The 22,455-nt window shown below is 42.1% G+C and overlaps 1 protein-coding gene across 6 annotated transcripts in view; it reads right to left on the bottom strand.

Moving 5' to 3' along the window:
• The window catches only part of cacna2d2a (calcium channel, voltage-dependent, alpha 2/delta subunit 2a), a 171,667-nt gene extending 149,701 nt beyond the window's left edge, over positions 1-21,966 (bottom strand). For 3 of the 6 annotated variants that reach the window (XM_030420230.1, XM_030420231.1, XM_030420232.1), the window contains exons 1-2: positions 14,524-15,021; positions 7,690-7,771 (exon numbers count right to left, since the gene is read on the bottom strand). In XM_030420230.1, coding sequence (XP_030276090.1) covers positions 7,690-7,771; positions 14,524-14,639 — 198 coding nt within the window. In that variant the 5' untranslated portion in view covers positions 14,640-15,021. Of the gene's footprint in view, positions 1-7,689; positions 7,772-14,523; positions 15,027-16,019; positions 16,107-21,727 lie in introns of those variants that run through there. The other 3 variants (XM_030420234.1, XM_030420233.1, XR_003984362.1) reach the window with 3 other exon arrangements.
• Positions 21,967-22,455: the final 489 nt, after the last annotated feature.

Below are 22,455 nucleotides of genomic sequence, written 5' to 3'. Positions count from 1 at the left end.
TCGAGGCGGACATAAGTGTACCGTCCGAGGCAGCAAATCGGCGGACCAAAACAGACCCCCAATTTGCCGCCCTCTGTCTAAAACCGTGGACCTAGTCGTCAATAGGACGGGCAGATTGGCGGCTTGCTGCCCCGTCTAAAAACGGCTTCTCACACTCCTTCCAAACACTCAACTGCAGGCGGGCTCCCGCCACTGAATCAGGTGTTGTAAAGACGCTTTACCACAGGTTGAGGGAGGAGGCAGCGGCCGTGCTGCGTTTGGGGGCCCTTCAAAAAATGCGGGAGGAAAATAGGACCATTTGTTTGTGATTCGGCTCGAGATATAAAATGCTTCAGAATCACTGTGTGTAGAAATGAGATCACGTGTATGTGTGAATCGAGATCGCGATTTTTTAACGATTTTTTGTGCAGCCCTACTGTGATACCATGAAACAGTCATATCTTATATATGTGGTTCACGTAAGATGAATGAATGTGATATAAATGTACATGTCTCTAATCTGTATAAAGGTATAAATGTATAAATGCTTCATGCAATACTAATACCATTCTCGTATAGTATAAACTGCTTAAAATCTTTTATCAAATATGTATGTAGGTTACATACAGACCCCATGGTGTAAAGCATACAATTCAAATACATAAACTCTGACATTTTCAAAGAATCTCATTTTTTGAAACCTTTACTTACAGTGCACATCTCATCTTATCGCTTATATCTTATATAATCTAGATGTATGTTATTATATATACATATATATTTTGTCGTACACATCTTATCGACTCATTGGTGTCTGTGCTAAAATGTTGCATTATATTTACATGTGTGTTTATCAAGTAACATTTAGTCAACATGTAGCCAAAGAGTCCTGTGTGTGTAAAGGTTTAGAAAACAAATTCTCTTTTTGTTTAAGGTCATGGGGAAAACATTGTTCCTGTGAAAAAGTCCTTTCTAGTGCTTCTACTTACTTTGATTTTTCAACAACAGGGTAGAATTTGTTTCTTTTCTTTCTTAATTATGTTGATACATTCATGATTCAGGTGGAAAAAAATTTTTTTCTCAAAACGTGCTCACTGTCATGTTGTACATACATTTTAAATATGTCAAGAGAAGATACTAGTCCCTGCTGAGCAAGCAGTTTGCACCGTATTTCTTTAAAAGCCTGCACTATTGATTTCATTCAGCTGGCTCTACTCTGAGAATGAGCAGTTATAACTTGAAGGTAACGGAAAAAGACAGATATCTAGGAACTGACAAATCTGCTGGCAGTTTCAAAATAAAATATTTGTGAGCTAAAATGACATGTTGCCTCATTAACAGAATCCATACTGACATAACTGGTTTGTGGAGGATAGATTTGAAATACATACAGTATAACACTCTAAGATTAGCAGTTCATTTACAGTTCAAATTCAAATTAAATATGTTGCAGTGCTGGAGCTTGGTTCAGCTTAACAAAAATGTTTCTACATGTTGGGTAAAACATCAGCAGCGATCATGGTTACAAAATTTGAATAAAAAAAACAGAATACAAAACTGGAGACAGGGCACTGACACTATACAATCTGGTTCTAGTTTTTTCTAAACTGTCACATTTTTATTGCAAAGCTATTTCAAGTAATTCCTTCTAAAACCAACCCGGGGATATCTGCATGCAGGGCTGCACTCTGCAGATATATGTATTTTCATTTATATAAATACCGCCAACCAGTGCCAGGCCATCAAGCCGGGGAGCTGAGAATCCTTGTAACCTTCCCCGGTGTCAGAAAACCAATAAAAAAGGCAGAAAAATGAACACGGTGTGTTTGTGCACCCTTCTGTTCTCCTGTCAGCCCAGGGGAGTCTAAGGCTGGGAGTAATGGTTCTGGCCAGCTCTCTCACTGCTTAACGTTCCGCTTACTACTGGTTTTATGTGCCTCTAATGTCCACAGTTATTTTGTCGCGGGTTTGAATTGTTTTTTTGTTGGGGGTAAATACACAGGAAATGCTAGAGTTGGCACACAAACAGAGAGATGTTGGTGAGACAAAGGTTCCAAACTAAATAAAAAGTGGCCTACTAACAGACCATGTCTAAGCGCTCATGACCCCAATGACCTCCCCTCTCTCCTGAGAATTTTTTTCCCATACCAGTAAAATTCTTAATCATAGTTCTCTCAGTGTTTTGGCATCTGATAGGCCTTAAAATGCATTAATCTATTACTCACTATACTTCCTGGATTGTATTTCTCCCCAGTACCTGAAGCAACCCGCCTCCACCAATGCAGCTCCTGGCCTTGTTCTAACACAGGTCTGTTTGTCGGTCGGAACGCCCACATAGCACTGAGTATTGAAGCCTGTCAAAGATTGAAAGCTGGCATCACAATGTCTGGTTAGATTCACAACCGTGTTTGCTCATTTGTTGAGGAGATAGTTCAGAATTTTAAATCTTGCAAGATAAAGATGATATAAAACAGGAAAGTTCTTGCTGAGCCGCATTTTTGGTTAAATTTAAGGCGGACTGATAGTTTTGAGTATTGAAAAATGTCTTAATAATCTATAATCCAAATTTCAATACCTAAGGATATAATTTCATCAGCGTCGGTGGGCCAAAAAGCATGCAGCATGCATCTAATCGTGCTGGTGATTGGCTGTCCCGAAGGAAAAATGGGAAAATACAAGGCTGCGCCCAGACACGGGGCTCACCACATTTGTGTGTAATGTAATCTTTTGTTAAAACGAGATTTCTGTCAAATTGGTATCAAAAAGTGATCGTTCAGGAACCTGTATCGAAGTCATGGTACCTGTAACAGTACACAAATCTAATCATTTTCTAACAATACCAAGCCCTAAAGATAGTGACACCACCAGGGTCCTGATGCATAAAAGACATATACATGCATCATTTATTATATTTTTTTGAAACCTGTAGCTATAAATAAAAGGAAATATTCCTAAAAAGTCATCATTTCTGTTCTGGAGAAACTTTATCTCCAACTCACAAGGCTGCCTAAGGTTTAATGAAGTTGTAGAAGTGCTAAAATAGACTGCTATTAATTACTCATTTATTTTAAATTAAAGACCTCAATAGGAGTAAACTGAGGAGTGTATTGATGAGTGTTACACAATGACTAAGGGATACTTAAGAACAAGGCGGCGGGAGAGAAAACCGGAGCCAGAGAGTAAACTATCTATCCTGCAGAAATAGCCTGTGATGTTTCACACAGCCAGATAACAAGCTGCTGTTGTGTAAGGTCCAGGCCAGAAGATGGAGGGGAGGGGAGAGGGGGAGAACTGAGAGAGGAGGCCTGAGAGCTCTCTCTCTCTCTTTCTCTCCTTTAAAGGAAACTGCTCGTGGTGGGAGGAGGCACATTCAAGTCTTCCTGTAAACTGTCTGGAAGAGCATGGAGTTATTAAATCAAGAAACAAATGGCAGTGATCAGCCCTCACATCATCATCCACTGATGGATCAGCACACAGAGAGGGGGGGTAAGGTTGACATCAGCTGTAGAAAGTGAGGAGGGGGGCGGTGGAGTGAGAGCAGAGGTGATAGTATAGCGCTGGGCATTTGAGACAGATTATTGGAAATTTCTGTAGTCAGCGACAGTGAGTAAATCCACCAGTGCACTTTATAGAGATATCTGTTTGTCGGTGCCAGCTGTCTTGGCCTTGAGCAACCTTTTTTTTCTAGGAAGGTTTGCGGAGGTACGGGAGACATTTGGAATAGCATTCGGCCTGCATGCAACATCTTCTTCAAGTCATTAAAACATAACTGTGCACCATCAAATTGAACCAGAGGCTTCAACCATGTTAACTACAATGAAGAAGAAGACCTTCTGCACACACACACTGCCATGCAAGTACACACAGAAAGCACTGGAGGCAAGAATGTCTGTGTTGAACTGAGATAAACCTGCAGCAAGCATGTGGTCAGCAGGCCTTCTGATGTAGTGTCGAAGAGACATACCGAGAGAGGGGCAAAAGTGAGGCAAAAAACTTAGTTGGTCAAATATAAAATTTAAGCGCACTGCATGAATCCCACACCTATGAACCGCTGCTTTGTCTTTCCACCCTGCTTCTACAGTACGTGTGGGTATATTGATCTGGAGCTGCATCATCTCAGGTTTCCAGTAATCAAGAGCAGCAAACAAGAGGCAAGAGGAGAGGGCGTGGAGCTGGGCAGACAGATCCCCACAGAGCACAGTTGTAAAGAGCCAGACTGGAGCACGGGCTCAGGAGCAGTCATATGCACCAGGCTGAATTATTCATGCTGATTAGACTCATCTTATTGAAATGAATTTGAGAGAGTTCCAACATATGTTGTGCAGCAACGTCATTTAAGGGGCTTGCTAAATTGAAGCATTGGAATTTGCAGACACTCCATGTGCATGTGTGTGTACAATATAAGGCAGTGGTGAAAAATACACCCAGTATTGCACTCTAGTACTAGTACTTGTGCTTCAGTTAAGCTTTACTTTATACTTGTCCTCCGCTACATTTCAGAAGGAAAAATTGTACTTTTTATTCCAGAGATTATAAGTGCAACACCACTGTCGTATATACAAATCCCAGGTTTGTAACAATTTGTCAGATGTAATGTAGGTGACAACTACAAACTAAACTCATTATGTCATAACAATGTTATTTGATGAGAACCTGTATGTTTAAGTTAACGTGTGTAAAGCTGTGATCCTACCCACTCACTTTACATAGAGCAGAAACAAGCGATGGGATGAGACAGAGACACCATTCACCCTATTACAACACACTGTACCATCAACATGATTTTGAAGTTGTTATTTTAAGGTAAAAAGTTACGTAATGTTGCTTTAAATATTAAGTTCCCAAACCCTTTGGTTCATGACTCCTCACAAAAAAGTAGCATCTAATTGGGGCTCCTTGTCATATTTTTAGCTGTCTGAGTTTTTAGTAGCTGCAAAGAATATTTCCCCTTTAAATGTCTCAGATGGTTTCATTTAAATAACAGATCACCTGATGTCTACATACGTACATAATAATACTATCTGTCTGTATCTCTGAAAAATCCTCAAATCACTGTAATGACAGTACGTGGGTGTAGGCACACATGGAGCTGTGTGCCTATTAAAACTGCTCTGAATAAGCCCGAGGATATGGAAACAATGCCAGTGTCCACCGCCGCCTCTCATCACCACATACTGTAACACATCAAACACAGCAGCATACAGGATAATGAGGAGGATAAGGACTATAAACAGCATCCGTCTGCTCACAGTTAAATTTACCAATTCTCGTCCTTCCCCTCTATCATTTTATCCATCTTAAGTAGTTTGACTCTAAATATACACACGAAACCGCCTGAACATCCATCTCAATTGTCAAGCCATTCTTCATCCTTTCTCTCTCTCAAACCCCCCCGACCACCCCTCCTCTGCTCTAAAAGCCGCCCACTCTCCTTGTCTATCTGCACTCCACTCTCTTCCATTTGAAACTTCCAACTCCTCTGATACATCGCTCACCCTCTATCTTCCCTTCACTCCCCCGGGGGAAGAATAACATCTTGACCAAACCTGGGCAGAATATATTAGAATGTCATTTCCCAAATTTAAATAACTTGTGTTTTATTTATGTTTGCGCAAAACTTTGGCGGAGAATATACAAGCTAAAGCACGTCAAAAGATTCTATATCTCCGTGTTGTTTCTTAAGTTGACTGATTCAAAACATATTCTGCTATTTTTGTGCTGCCCTCTCATGGCCCCTCTCTCTCTTTCACCCGGTACTTCGCTTGTCAGAAAAAATAAAATCTCAACGGAGAGGAACTGAACAGACCACATTATATTCAACTTACTTCCTTGTCTCTTTCCATGTAAGACAAACTCAAAAATAATTTGCACACACTTTACATTCTTTTTTTTTTGTCTGTGAGAATAAACTGCGCATGAAGAGGAAGGGGGCGCAGAGGGAGGCAATCTTGTTACCAGCCGGCATAGCCCTGGGAAGATTTCTATCAGACACACGTATAGAGAGAGGCATCCATTTAGAAAATGGCTTTTCTAGGCATGCTGGGCCATTTAGCACACCCTGTGACGACTCCTGTTTGGGGCCGTGATAAATGTTCTTCACAACCTGCTCTGCACGCACAGTCAGGCCAGCACACACATGCACACACAGCCATGTGGGCAGCATAGACAAGGCATGATTGGGATGGATGTTTGAAGGGACTGGCTTCATTGGGTTTGGCCTACAGGGAGAACTTCATCAACATGCTTTGTAAATTAGTTTAAATGAACTTCGAACTTCAAGCCAACCGAGCACTTAACGTCATGTGAACGTCACAGCTCAGCTGGAGGCCTCATTAAGCTCAGTGTTGTTCAGCTGTGCACACAAGTTTTACAACAAGCATTCAAGGGACACCGTAACATATCTAAACCAGGCACACAGTATACATCCCTCTGAGTAACATAGCACAGAAACAATTAATCAATCAGGAATTTGATTGGAATGAATCAGTAACTGCTTTTTTCAAGCAGAAGTAAGAAGTAAGAAACATCTGTGATAGGCCAATATCAGCCAATTCAACTATATCAGCAAACCAATATCTAAGTCGGGCAATGGAAGGTATTGGAGACATGATCTGACTTTCTAATGAAAACATGATCTCTCCAAGTTTTGCGATTGTATTTAGATTTGTGGTAAATAAAATCTTTGGCTCTTAAAAGAAGATTTTCATAGTTTGTGAAATGATGACATTTGGGACAATGCTTTTTCCTTGAAACCATATTTGACGCTATTTTTGAAGTCTACTGCTGCTTAGAAATCAGCTCAGTGGGAGTACTAAAAAAAACATTTAGACAAACTGCGAAAGGCAACTGTTTTGATGGGTAAACATGGGTTGTTATGTGTTGTTTAGACTGGATGAATGCTTAAAAAAATCAACTTCTCTCTATCGTGCAGTCTGAGTGTCTGCCTGAAATACACTCACTAATGGCCATTAACCTTTAAACCAGCACCATCCCTGTCAACTCACTTCCTCCTCTCTGGGATCTATCAATGTCGCCACCATACCAACAGCCATCGCACTCACCACTGGTACTGGTAGCCGTAAAGCCTCCACCACAGGCAGCGTACCAGCTGAATGAATCACACTCACCCATACAGCAATAATGTAGCATTTATCTCAGGATGCATTACAAACCTTGGAAGCACGGTGAACATGCGCACAAGACAGAAATAGGATGAAACACTGTCAATCACACTCTGCTCAACCATCTGCTCGACCACAAGACGGTGAGGTTTCAAACACAGCCCCATACACAGACACATCAACTAAAACCATGTTCTGCTAAATGTGTCATAACTGTTAGTGTTTTTATCTTTAAATCTTACACTTCTTGAAACAAGCAAAAACTTTGTTAATTTTCTGAAAGCACTTCACTGTTTGTCCAGTGTGTCTTTACTTGAAAAGATGAATTTCACAAAGGTCAAACCAGACAAATCACGAGCAAGCTTTGCCTCAAGGGAATACTTCAAAAGGTTTTTAAAAAAAAAAGCTAATTTACACTGGAGAACAGCCAACATTTTTTGCAGCACTCATACAAAGACATCGTCTCATTTACACACTTACAAACACACACTTGAGAGCTTATATTGTACAACCTGGCCCAGTGAAATCTTGCCGATTAATAATGCAGGAAAATGTGCTGCGTCACATGTTGGCGTGACGTCAAACTTACCGATCTCATCTGCTGAGTCCCGGTGACGTGCTGCAGAACCTTTTCCAGCTCCTTCTCGATGCGTCCGGCCCAGTGAATCATTCTGGAAAATAGAATTAGACGCTTTCAATCTGCATCACTCGACATTATCACCTGAACATGTCATCACATGGGCAGTCATTTCTCTGTCAGCTCATGTGAGTGAGTGTGTGACAGGAGTAGTCTCCCTCATCTTTGTTTATCTCTGGTGCGGTTGTCAACCTGCCAGACTCTGCCCCCCTATCTGGAAGCATCCCCATCCTTCCTCTCCTAATGTCATTGGCACCTTCCCCCCCACCCCGATCACATCTTGCATATATCTGGTCGGCCCCAGCAGGACTGGCAGCGAGCAAACGTGCCTTTCTTGGCTCGCCTGGGATCGGCGGCTCTGCAATAAAACTACTCAGGTCTGACAGAAATGCACCCTAAGCAGGAGCTGATCTCTGGGTAGACAGAGCCAAGTTTGGAATTAAGAGATCAAACAGCTCGAGCTCATCACTGTATATCTCCCAGCAAGCAACAAATGACTTAATGGATCAAGATTTCCACTAGATCATTTCAGCAGCAGCAGGGGCTAACCTGCCAACCTGGATACACGCTTAACAATCCAGGTGCGTGGCCAACAAGAAAATTCTCACTCAAAATTGTTTTTCTTGCAATCAGATGAATAAATTCTGTCATGTCTTTTGATCGCCAAACACCGAATCTACGCCAACCTTTTCTTGTCAGTAGCCTGCAGATAGCTAATCACTAGCATCAACAGCACAACACAACAGACTCATTTGTCTTATAATATGATGTCAGAAAAAAATGTCATCTTTAAATGTCAGATTTGCTCAGAAGACAAGGGGTAAAACAGATTTTTTAAATTGCACAAATCTGCCAGGCAATGACGGGCTCGCCATAATCATCAAGCTGGAGCGGGCGCCTCATCGGGAGTGCAACAGCAAGAGCTGACGCGAGTGAGCGCACTGGCTCCGTTTGTAGGGGAAAGATTAAGGGAAAAGCAAGAGGGCCTCCAAAAGGACTATGCAGAGCGGGACCGCTGGGGAGAGGCCGCAGACTATGAAAAGGTCACCTCGATATGAAATGAAAACAAGCTTACAGTGAGAGCAGGGCTGAGTGGGATGCTGTGATACTAACAGTGAGGGACAATACCTCTGCCCCGAGCCAGCCAGACTTCTTACGCAACTTCGTTAGTCTACATTCAACACACACACATACACAAGTATGCAGCTTTGACAGTATGACATGCAGTGCTACATCATGTCTTATTTTGTAAGTTTATGTAAAAACCCACATGTTTTAGAGCAGTGCAATGGAAGGGTGACCAATAAGAATAGGTGAAATTCGGGACAGGGAAGTTTGGAGTGGGCGTGGTCATGTTATCATGGTGCCAATGAACAGTAAAACACATAATTCTGAAAATACGGATCTTCACCAGGTCCCAGGATACTAGGCTCCACATCAGCAATAAATGGTTTAATTTATAGTGTCGTCCTCACAACAGCTGTTTAATAATTTGCGGCACTACTGTAAACAGCTTAAAAAAACAACAGCCATAATTCATGTAGGATATGAACTGCTGAAGCCAATGCAGAGCCGGTTGCAGGGTGACACCGAAAAAGTGTTTCATAACATTTATTAGACTATAATTAATCAAAGCTCTGATTTAGGACAATTAGCACAGGATTCAGGACAACTGCTTATAATTTAGGACTGCTCCAAATTTTTCAGGACGTCTGGCGAACCCATGCAGAAGAGGGACAAAGTCCCGCCCCCTGGGACTTTATTTCAGAGAGAAAACTGTACGGTACTTAGTAGACAAATACATTTTTTTTCCTGTTTGAACTGTGCCATGAATTACACAGATGAGGTTTTTCAATTAAATCAAAAAAATATTGTTCAGCTTTGTATTAATCTACTCAGTGAACTACATCATCTAAAACAATATGTCACCAACATGGCCATCACCTAAGCACAGAAAACGTATTAAAAAGATGAAAATCAGTTTGGTGAGCTTCCTAGTATATGACACTGGCCCCACAAAAGTTTTTTTTTTGGGGGGGGGGGGGCCTTAATGAGATGACTTAATATAGAGCCCTATGATTTCCGCGACGGAATCGCAGACGGAATCGCGGAATTGGCCAATTAAAACGGAATCTATTGTTACGCGGAATATCGCGGAATTTGACATAATTTCACTGAAATGCTGTTTTTGTGTGAAAGACGAACGTATGTCTGAGGAAGACTGCACGGAGGGAAGTAAATCTGGGTGGCACAACAAGTCCACTCGACATTAACCCCTCAGTACAGAGTCGAGCAGTTCCCGAACGACTTGTATGTGTCAGGTGAACTGTTGTTTTGCAAAGAAGCAGACCTGAGAAATCATAATTGAAGTTGTAATGCGAGAGAGTTAGCCACCTGTCCAATTCATATTATCGGCATATCAACAGAGTGACTGTTAACTGCTGCTAACAGTAGCTGCTGTTAGCTAGCTAGCCCTGTTAGCCACAGCCCTTTTAGCTGACTCTGCCTGGGCTGGGAGCTCAGAGGACAGGGGGAGGGTTGGTGTTTACACGGCTAGCTGGTTAGTATGTTATTGACATAACTTCACGAGTATAATTTCTCATTTTGTTGGTCATCTTTGCTAATTTTTTGAATATTTACAACTTAAATTTTCAGAACAATTTTGGTATGCAAACATTTACTGGATCTGCCTGAGAGCTGACCATGTTTTTCTTCAATTAAACCCATAAAAACACAAAATATACTACTGTATGAAGATATGATGAAATCAGATGTTTTTGATGCACTTTAGTGTACTCTAAGGTACAGTATTGAGGAAATAAATTTAAGGTAACATTAAAGAAACACTGTTTTTAGTAGTAAAATAAGAGTAAAAGGTAAAAAAAAAAAAAAATGGAAATGGAAAAAACGGAATTCCCAAAAATTAAAACGGAAAAAACGGAATTTGGGAAAAAATAAAACGGAAATTGGGAAAAAATAAAACGGATTTTTATAGGGCCCTATTAATACCACTTCAGTGAAGGTTGATAAATTGTCTTTTAAATTGACCAACATCATGTGTGATTCATTGAACAACTGAAACAGGATACAAAAAAATTTCTGCCTCCCACCATTCACTACCATACATCATTTTCTGAAATAACGTCCCATGGTCGTCCACCAGAAGGGGCGTGACTTCGCCTCACATCTCAGTGAAGTAAAGCATCAACATATTTAAACCATAATCAAACACAAGAATATCTGATATTTTAGGTTATTTAGGTTTTGCTGTTGTTGATTTCTTGCAATATTTCATCTGAATCAGGAATGGAGGATACTGTCAATCAATGGACCAGATGACCAAAATCCTGACAAGGTCACTCGGCCAGAACTACTAACATTGCAGTAATTCAATAATATAATAGTTGTATCATTGAATTTCTGCAGCTAGGGGGTCTCTCATTCAATACAGTGAAAACAAAAGACGCAGTCTGATGTTGTTGTGAAGTACAGTGGGAGGTGGAATCATGGCAGTCGTTGTCTTCATTGTTAAACAGTAACTACTAGAGATGATAATCTATCTAATGTGACTCAGGCAGAAATGTTCATGGGTGGGGCAACGTATTAAAGTTTTATTTATGTCACGTTGAGTCACGTGTGCAGACCTCCCTTCTGACGCTCTGAAGTATCATCTGGTGTTTTCCCCGAAGAAATAGCGTCAGGCAACCAAATGAAACTGGCGGTTACTCTGAATAAAATCATGGATGTCTCTTGGTTGGAACACTGGAATTATTTTGGATAACGAAATATATAACGTAGGAGTAGTCCAATTGTCATATATCATATCATTGATAAAAACTGTAGCAGCACCATTTCTTAAACACACACACACACACACACACACACACACACACACACACACACACACACCTACCTACCAGCTCCACAGACACACCTGCACACATTATTTCTCATCACTCCCCCCTCTTGGTGATCTTATAGTCTAAACTTATTTTACTATATCAATAGAGACAACTTAAATATGCAGACTGACGTCCATGATGCAGTGACAGCCAGCGAAAATCTAGTGCTAAGCCTCAACACAACTGACCTGCTTCAGGCAAGATCACATGACAACATCTGAAGACAAGGTGCACTTCATTAATTTATTCCAGTATCAAATCTCACATCAGGAGACGCGTGTTTGGTTAACTATTACTACAAATGAGGCCAACATTCAATTAATGCAATGGAAGCTGTGATGTTTCTTAAAAACTTGTCAATATGCACTATAACTGAAAGTCGACTGATGCTCTCTGGCACTAGTCTGATAGTCTGATGTTGTATTAAAACTTTGCTGTTTGGCAGCTGCGTTTAGCTTAGCTCTGTGCATTATGATTTGTGCAATGCAAAATATTATGGAAAAGCAGAAAATTTGATGAAATGAGTTTGGATGGACGACCCGTGTGTCGGCCACACACACCGCGTCATGTTCGTTCTGCTGCAGTGGTGAAAGATCTTTGAGGGCAAAAGGTGGACTATTTTCATATGTTTCAGTAATAACAAAAATTTGGGGGAAATTGCTCCGAGTGATAAGTGATGGTATTTTACATCGATAGAGAAGATTGAACATCCATCCATGTAGCTGACAGTTATTGAAAAAGGTTAACTCCACAAAATATAGGAATATGAAAATAACTGCACATTCCTCCTTTACCCCCCCTCCCCCAAACACACACACACACACACACACACACACACACACACACACACACACACACACACACACACAACACTGCAACACAATGCATAAAATGTAGACCGGGCTTTCAAGTTACATGCTGTAGAAAATGTTGACTTTTTCCACATTAAAATCAACAAGAGGACATTCCTCCCGTCCTTCTGGACACATTTCCTCAGTTAGACCTCAAATACACAGAAGCTCCACCCGGTGTGTGTGTCAGGTAAACCCGATAAACAGTTGCAGCAGCTCCCTTTACACTTCAATTAGATAACTGTTGAATTCTGCCGACAGCACAGTGGTGAGGCTGACACAAAAGCCAAGAGATGACTGATGACACATATTACAATACCTAGAGTATTTATCTTATTCGTGCCTGTTTAAATAACGAGCTGTCAAGCAATAACAAGAAATAAAATTTACATTGTTTTAAAATAGTAACTGTATTTTAGTACAATGACAATAAATAAACCAATTCTGTTGAAAATCATTCTATGTATTTTAAGGAAAAAGTAAAGTTTATAAACACAGCATATATTCATTACCTGCAGGTTTAGCTTATAAATAGATAATCAAATACATAAAAAAGAATTCAAACATCCATCCAAATATATATATTTTTAAATCTCCACATTAATTTTATTTATTGTGCTCAAGTGATCAAATCAATGATGCAGCTAATAGCCGTTTCCAATCAATCAAACAGCAGCTGATATAGGATAAGTGTGATTTTATCTTTGAAAGTCACCTTGGCCATCAGGAACAAACAAAAACCCCAGAGATCTCAACGCGATCATCCGCTGTGTGCATCAGGGAGCATTTAGATTCTTGTCATTTGTGTGAACCTGACTGACTAATCATCACTACAGGCTACACATCGTGTTCACATCAGATCATCACGTCATCACGTAGACTCGGAGTGAGGAACTGTTGCACTCGGGCTTCACGGGCTCTACTACAGAACGCAAACATATGAAAATGTCATTTAAACCGAAGCGATGCTCGCTTTAAAAAAAAAAAAAAAGAAGAGAAAAGAGAAGAAAAAGAAAACATTTTTTTCGGCCAGTTATCATCAATCTTGTGTTGGATACTTCGCTGGTGCGCACACATTGTGTTTCGGGTCATTCAAGGTGAAACTGCTGTGGAGAAATCACGCGTGATATCCACATATTATTGCAAATCAATTACCCAACAGGTGCCCGCTGAAGAAAGTCCGACATCAGTTCACACACAGCTGGATGCTACTTTTCTGTGCAAGCGAGCGGTCACTTATTTAAACTGGCATTGAACGCACCTTAATGTCTACTACAAATCATCTGTGCAACACAAACAATTCGCTTTTTGATCACTTGGTAAAAATCAGATGTTCATTTCGTGTGATGCTGCGAACAGAGAGTCTGAGCAACTAGTTCAGGAGTTTGTGAGAGCGGGGAGTTCACCTGACGCTCCTCCTGCGGCACAAACTAATTAGTTCAATCGGTCTCTAAATTAAAATCATCCACCTGAAAACACCAGCGTATTCTACGGGTGGGATGGAGATTATTATCATTACCACAGTGCGTGTTTTAGTATCCAGGGCACTTTAGACTAGCCTCGCAGTTGCTCAGCATATCCATCACGCGTAAATAGGATATTCTCTCCCCCAGCATGCAGTGACAGCAAAGAAACACGCCGGCTAATATTTTATTTTCATCCCTGATGGATGTCCTAATAAATTACGGCTCGGTTGGCTTTATTCGCCAGTGGCACCTGTGCATGCTTCCCTGTAGCCTGATTCCACGTCGACTATGACAAATTGCAACAACAGAAAAAGGCTTTGGGTATTAAATGCCACTGCCCACAACAACGAAAACAACAGTATAGGCTTTGTGAGGGGCGAGATTCATAACGCAGCATCAGAGACGGAAACTGCGTCTGTGTTTGAACATCAGGGACAGAAGCCCATCGCGCACCGAGGTGAACGGCGCCGCATGTGTGCAGGCTTGTCGGGGCCACCTGTCCTAGTTCCGCGCTCCGCACCCCCCTCTCCGGTTTATCCCCCCCGAAAAACGGTGCAGGGTACTTACGTGTAGTGCTGGGGGAAGAGGTGGGTCCCGTCCGTCGGCGTGGACACGCATATGATAAGTACAGTTTGGATGGCGAAGAGGCAGAAAACACCGTACGACTGCGCGCAGATCGCCATTTTCCATTAAATATTCAAGAAACTGGGATAAATAAGAGAAGGACCGGAAGGACAGTCTCTCGCAGCTGAGCTAAGAATAACCGAGCTCCAGAGGAAAGTGTGTGGTGGGAGGTGATGGTTGGCGGAGGGCTTTCTGGACACTTCAGCCCGGCAGTGAAATCTCAATCAGAGAGAGAGACGCGCACGGTGGATTGGCAGCTGAAGATCACGGGAGATCAGGATCAGGAAGATGCTCTGCCGCTGCTTTGCTGATGTGCCTGGCTGCCTATTTGCGTACTCGCTGTCCTCCCTCCCTCACCGCCGCCGCGCACATTTGCTCCTTTTCTCTCCCACTCTGTCCAATGTTAACAGCCACACAGAGGCAAGCTGGACACCACGAGAATACTGTGTTCCCATCCCGGTTTTCAAAATAAAATACTTTAGGGGTTTAAAGGCAGTGTGTAGCATTAAAAGCGTCAGATGTTTTGTTAGGAGTCTGATTCTACTGTCGTGCCCTCAGGAAAATACCTTGCTGGGAGCTCTCGCAGTGAGCTTACGTGACCAGAGCTACAACATTTATTTACACATTTAGGAAAAATGTCCGCTCTTGAAAAGTTTATCCATTTGGCACGACAGCCGAACACGAGTTCAAGGGTTTTTGTTTCTTCATCACGTGAATAACTTTATTTTGAAGGTACGATGACCCGACTTCCTGTATTCGTCCGGCCCATCGGTGGAGCTTCGCCCAGCCGCTGGCACAAGCGGTCCTTCCTCCGTTCAATCCGCCTGCTCCTGGGCGACAGACGGGGGCGCGCGTCAGGCCACCTCCTCTCCTCCTCCTCATGTCCACTCTCCGTGTCCTGTGTCCCCCTCAAACTCGGGATTATACGCGCAAATCAAGGCTTTATTTTGGTAATTAGAGGCTGGACTCTAGAGGGGCGGATTGTATTAACTGGAGTGTAAACATTCAGCAATCACCTTGGGGCTGTTCTCCAACTACAATTGTTCTACTTATTAGCGCGTCTGGTCCAGTGGATGAACATTTAAATGAATGCAGGGAGAATAAATAACCTTGTTTTGGACACCTAGCTCTGGTTTCCTATTGTCAACAGCTATTTTTGGACGAGTGGGCTTAAAGTGTGTGAAATGTAACTTGTCTCCTTGTTTCTCATAACTGTGAGCCTCTGAATAATCATGAGCCTTGTTAATAATTCCACTGGAGCAAGTTTTCCTCTGGTCATAAGTCAGATACTGTTCGCTTTAAAAAGGTAAACAAGGAGGAGGGATGCACTGAAACCTCAGAGTAAATCTAATTCAGCATGAAGTTACCACCCAGAGAAGTGAATATCTCCCTCTATCAGCTGTGTGTGCGTGTGTGTGTGCATGTGTGTGCACCTGTACCTGTCTTCTTACCCTTTTCCTACGCTGCTGTTTGTTTTTCCTGATCTTCCTATTTCAACCGGCACAGTAGGTGTGGCCCAATTGCACCTAAACAAACACATATTTTCAGGTTAGTCAATGCGGTAGAGAACACACAATGAAGATGTATAGCTTTGTACATAATGTGTTCCAGGTGTGCTTCTGCCCCAGATGTTAGGAGGATGCACGTCCTTTGTAAAACAGAGTAGTTTAGTTTTTTCCAGTTCCAAAAGCCCAGGTTCTTACACCTCGTAGTATTTATTTGCTAGAGACAGCCGGTCTTGTGGCTGCGTCGTCCTTGGCTCAGTCAGTCAGCAGGGGACACACAGGTGCTACAGAGAGCCACGCAGCAGTCGACGGGCTGCCGCACGGTATTTCTGTCTCGTCACTGACAGTGAAGACGGCGCTGTTTTGGTCGAAAGGACACACTGCGGGGCACAGACCTCAGCAGGAGGGGAAAAACCCACCTGACGGCAGGGATGAAGAGCTACAGCAGCGGTCCCCTGCTCATGTACATGAATGTCAGGGATCAGTCAGTCAGAACAAATGTCTGGGCTTGCTCCTCAGGAAGTGGGGATAAAAAAATAAATAAATAAAAGATATGCTTTTATTCCTCAGAGCGTATAATTTTTGAGACATACCGAGCAAGCGGCTCCCTCTCATCCACCCCTCCAAACAAATCAGTGGCAGAGAAGCAGGACAGCGGTGTTTTGATTTATTATTATTTCCTATGCAGAGGAAAAATAAGCCTAATTGATGGCTACTCTCGCACATTAATTTACTGTACCACATTTCCCATCATGACATTAATGACAACAACAAACAGATACTGGTGGAGTGATGTCGGCCTGCTGACTCACATTCAACATTTCTGCTGACTCATAGCCACCCCTTGTTTTCTCCCTCCATTCAATCATGCATTAAGCAAACTTATCTTAATTTACCTGGCTCACCGGGGATAGACAGAAAAAAAAAATGGATGCAGTTTTAATTTTAGAGTTAACGCACAAATATGTAGTTTTCCTCCAATGGACAGAACATAAAACAGAAAGGGGTTTTTATTTGTGCAAACATAACACCAGGAGGGAGAGATGTCTGTGTGGATGGATAGGATGCCTCCGGTTGTTCTGCTGTTGCTGGGACCAAATTTTAGCAATCATTTCTCACGTATGGCCTTGGCACACTTCACTTCATCACACTAATACCTTAAACGCAAATTACACTTCATCTGCCTGAATGTGTGCATGCGTGTGTAATGGTCGTGGGCGGAAGAGTGGCAGATAAAAGAGGTGATTGCCACCCTGGGGCCTTGGATCTCATTGAACATGCTGCGATGCTTACAGAGAATCCACTCTTTATTAGAGCTGATCGATCAGGCCAGCTAAGGGATCCGCTCAGTGAAAACACACAGATCAATGACCTCGAGCTCTGCCGATCCTCTGAGTGGTGAGAAAGGCAAGATGAGAGGCGGGTCTCAGCTGCCCGTCGGCTCATTTCATTGGCCGCGCGGTTTTCTCCTCAAGAGATTGACCTGCCAATCTGGTATTGATCTGGGAGCTGAGCGGAAGGAGCCGGCCCTCGTTGTTCCGTATCTGACTTTCTAGGGACCGCTCCCCCAGACAGAGGCCAAGTAGGTTGGAGTAAAATTAATCACTCCTTGTTTCCACTGTCTCCAGGCCTCGAGGAAGTCACCGGTAGAGGCGCAGCCCACACATCCAGACACACACGGACACATACGCACTGGCCTCTTATCTTCCTTTCCCTCTACCTTATCCATCTTTCTCTCCCTCCCTAACCTCCTCCCCTCTCTCTCTCTCTCTCTCGGTCTCTCTGGCCTGTATACTGATGTTCTGCTGCGCTGGACAGAAAAGTGAGGCTTCACACTCAGTAAAACCTAGTCAAGTCAGCACGCTGAATGCAAAGATTTTATATTTCTGATTAGAGAAGGAGTGCGCATCGCATTCGCCGCAGATGATGGAGCCAAGCTGCCCTTGAGAGAGTCCCGACGCTCTCAGCAAACTTCAATGATCCTCTCAAGTGCTCTCTGTAAAAACAGGAGCATGATATACTATCACTCATTTACCGCACACTTTCTTTGAGGGCATTTTTTAATTTATTTTTTTTAAACCACAGCGGAGTCGGCGTGCCCTTGTCCTCTATGGGGATATACTGAAGAGATCGGCAGAGTGATTCCGGCAATCAAGGTTATCTTCCCTCTGTGTCCCCTTCAGCTTACTCCCCGCTCACCTCACGGCTTATCATCCCATTTAGTTTCATCAAGTCACCACAACACAAAGATCCCATCTGAATAACACACTGAACCTCCTTGTTTACGTAAATATTTGTATATCCCGTATCCCTCATTACTTGATTTGCTCTGTAATGTGGTTGTTACCTACATGACCCCAACGCTTTGCTAATAAACAAAATAAAAACATATCTCATTCAGACCACAGCGCTCTGCGTACACCCCTTACTGTAAAATACAAATGTACCCAGCGATGTTGGGCCGCAAGGCACTCTGGGACTTTCATGCTCAAATGTCAGAGCATTTCATCCTGATGATGATGACTCACTCCCCTCGCTCTTAGTCTGCATGAAAGAACAACAGTACCAATTAATGACCCAACCTCCCCACGTGCAATAGCAGGAAAACAACCACTATATCAAATGTTACAGCGGGGCGCACTAACAGAGCTGTTCTGATAAAAACACAGATATTTATGATGGCGATATATACGTTTAAGGCTAAACTTTATCACTCCCGAGGAATCCCCCCTACCCTACCCTACCCTACCCACACATAAAGTGGCTGCATGTGAAAACAGAGTAAGACTCAGCACTCATTGACATGCTCTACTAGAGGCCTAATGGCCCCTGGGTAATGGCCTCTTTGGTCTTCAGGAAATCCTCCCTCATGCATACATCAAAGCTGGGATTGAGAAGGATAGAGAGTAGAAAATACAGGGGAGGAAAGAGACGTCAGCACCACACAGGGAGAGGAGAGATGAGATGAAGTTAACACGCTGAGCAAAGCTCTAACAGGACCTCATTTCTGTTTGTTTTTCATGGCAATGTCAATCCAACATGTGTTATACTTAATGTTCACATCAGCGTGGCACATGAAGGCTATACTTTGTCAAGCAGAATTGCCAGAAATACTCTGCATCCGGCATCTTAAAAGTTAAGATTTTCTGCTTTTCTCTATCATTTGATAATAAACTGAATAATCTCGTGTTTTTTACTGTAAAAAAATGAAATTAAGAGTTAGATTCCACAATGAGACAATGTAATAGACATTAGACTATACACCATTTTACACTGAATATAATCATGAGTTTTAAGTTCTCGTTCTTCGTCCACATTCACTTGTCTATTTCTGTCAGTCCCTTTTCTTTGATTCCCTCCATCCATCCCTCTTCTTCTATCTCTCTTTTTCTCTCTCTCTGCTGACACACAGTATCCCTGAGTTGTCAGCCAGCTGCTATAACAGGAGACCTGTAGTCCATCACCCCACAACTACCCCCGCCTCTCTTCACTGTCCATGAGCCATCTGCTTAGTGTGCATATTGCAGATCTGTCAATGCTATCTAATTATAATTCACACAAAAGTGTTCATTGTGACCCTGACAGAATTTGCTAAAGTTTTATCTTGCTCCATATGGCTGGTACATGGAAGGCACAGACCTGTCTGTATGTAGCTATGTGAGCATGTACGTCTATCTCTCTATAGTTGGCCCCTCACCTATGAGTAAACACAGCAGAGCATTGCTCAACCACATTCAGAGAAAGCTGCGACCTCTACATGTCCTACACCATGCAGCAGAGCATGTGATTTCTGCCCCTCGCAATGATTTTCAACTCATCTCCCAGTTCAAGCAAGACTCAGTATGCGTCTGTTTTTCAAATGTTTTTGTTTGAAAAATTTAATGGAATATACACAGGACTGGAAATAGATTAAATTTAGGTAAATGAAGTAAATTCAAGCTGCTCTACAGTGACATGCTGACATCCAATTGGCCTTCTGTACTTCAGCAGTGTGTGAAAAATATTAGGTGCAGCCATATAGAGCATATTAAACAGTGTCAGTGTTAAAGAGGCAAAACTAACAGGCCCATGGCGCCTTAGTGGCCTGATAAGGCGAGTGGGTGGTCCTTTCTGTACGTGGTCTACTCCTCTTCTCTTGTCAATGTGGAGTGAGAAGTGCACAGTCGCTTGCCCGCCCTGCCGTCACATTAAAGCGCATCTTAATTGGCATTAAAACTGGTGATAAGAGCTTAATGAAGGAATTAATAGATAACACACATTCTGGAGCTTATTCTCCACAGTCACACTCTGACAGACACATAAACACACACAGCTGTACTCAAACTGGCAGATTTTTACAACCGCAGACGGAGCGAGTGAGAATTCATGGGGAAATAGGTGGCCTGCAGCGAGAGGCAGGACCAAGACTGAAAGCCCCTAATACATCACATCACCTTGCATGACTACAGCTAACCTTCTCAGGCCGTGCGGCTCTAGCATTTAGCTTGTATTTGATGGTATAGACTGCCATCACTCTGAGCTTTAAAAGGGTTTTTAAACTGATAGTGATTACCTGTCAAGGTAGACACTGCGTGTAAAAGGAGGTTAGCTTTATGAAGTATATCATTTGTATCCCTGTTGGTGTATATATTAATAATTTATCATAATAGTCAAGTATACTGAATTGATATAATTGAATTGATCATGACAAAGACAACAGCATTTCTAGCTTAAGCTACTCTACCTGCCTCTAGATGTACCTTTATGCAACAAATAACACAGACAATTACAGAATAAAAAAGAAATAAAATGATTAACTGAGCTTCGAGTAAAGAGAAAAAAAATCTGCAACTATTGTGACAATCAACAAATCAATTCAGCAAAGTTCTCAAGGACGACCGAGTCCCAGCATCTCAGGCTGCTTTACTTGTTCAAATATTCAGCAGATAACGATAATGAAAACATCAGCTGAAATCTGGGCAGCATGACATGGTTTTAAAATCCTATTGCATTTATTTTGACAGACACTGCATTTGCGACTTCATTTGCAATTTCTGGGAATAATCATATCTATAACACAATTTTTATTTTCACAGAAAAAAAAAACTACAATAACAATTCAAAAAATCATGATGACGCGACATTTGTTGGGGTCTGTAGCAAACAAGCATGTTTTCTTAGATGTGGAGAACAAGATCTGTAGACCATGGCATTTCTGCAGCACTACAGTACTAACTCATTATACAGTAAGGTTGTTTGGTCACACTTATTGAGTTTATCAGAAAAGATGTAGCCTTGTGATTTTGACATGCACTGGGCCACCATGTGATAATATTTAAATTCACTGTGCAACCCTACCTAGTTGAAATGCCACAATTACAGTGAGGGGCCATACAATCCTGTCTCAACTTAAGTTTTACGTTCATGATCCATTTGGTTCAACTTGAGATCACAGTTCATCCTCATCAGTGTAGTTTGTCTTTATTTTGCATTGTGACTTTTTCATACTGTTCAACAGAGAATACAATCCCAAACCACAATGTTTGACAACAGGAGACAGAGGAGCTTTCAAATAAGCCAACACACTTAAATAATTTGCATAATAATGTCTTCCACAATCTTTCTGGCTAACGTGTTAGCAAAAAAAATAGCTAGCTACTTACTGTACACATTCAGCTGACACTGAAGCACCCAACTTGTTTGGGTAGCGTTTCTGGTCACCCGAGGAACGTAACTTTGGTCTCCATCAACTCTGCTGGGCTGGGCAATAATTTACTTTATCACTACAAGGAACCCTGTTCACACTGTGTCACTGTTTAACTAAAAAAAATAATAATACGGGTTAACTCACGCTTCACGGATTATGTATGTGCTATTTTAGCTAACTGTATGACGCTAACGTTACTAACGTTCGCTGCTGCGTGATGGGAACGTTCCTTGGAATTGATTGGTTCAGTGCTTGTCCAATCAGTTTCCTCGTTGACTGGAGGGACGTTGATCATGCTATGTGAAACACCTGGCTACACATAGAACACAGAGCATGCGCAATCTATTGAAGTTTATTCATAACAAAACACTCACATCTAGTTAGACCCAGTGCTCCTAAAGAGTGGATACAGAACATTTGCAAATAAAAAGCTGAAATTCCCATTTTGGGTCTCAAAATCAGATGGATCACAGAACTGGGTTTAACACCTGTCACATTCCCTTGAAATTAAAAGTAATTCATTTTGGTGCATATCTATTTTTTAGTTGTAATGCACTTAAAATACCTTGATCTTGTAATCAAATTAGGGACAGAGGCTTGTCTCACATTTACAGTAGAAATTATGGCCATAGGTGAAGTTTCTGGTCCAGAAACTTGTAGTTGCTGTCAGAATAAACATGGACA

The sequence above is a fragment of the Sparus aurata genome, chromosome 6 (genome assembly GCF_900880675.1).
Source record: "Sparus aurata chromosome 6, fSpaAur1.1, whole genome shotgun sequence".
In the NCBI taxonomy this organism is placed as follows: domain Eukaryota; kingdom Metazoa; phylum Chordata; class Actinopteri; order Spariformes; family Sparidae; genus Sparus; species Sparus aurata.
Note: the sequence above shows the minus strand (reverse complement) of the source record. Positions and strands in the feature narration are given on the sequence as shown.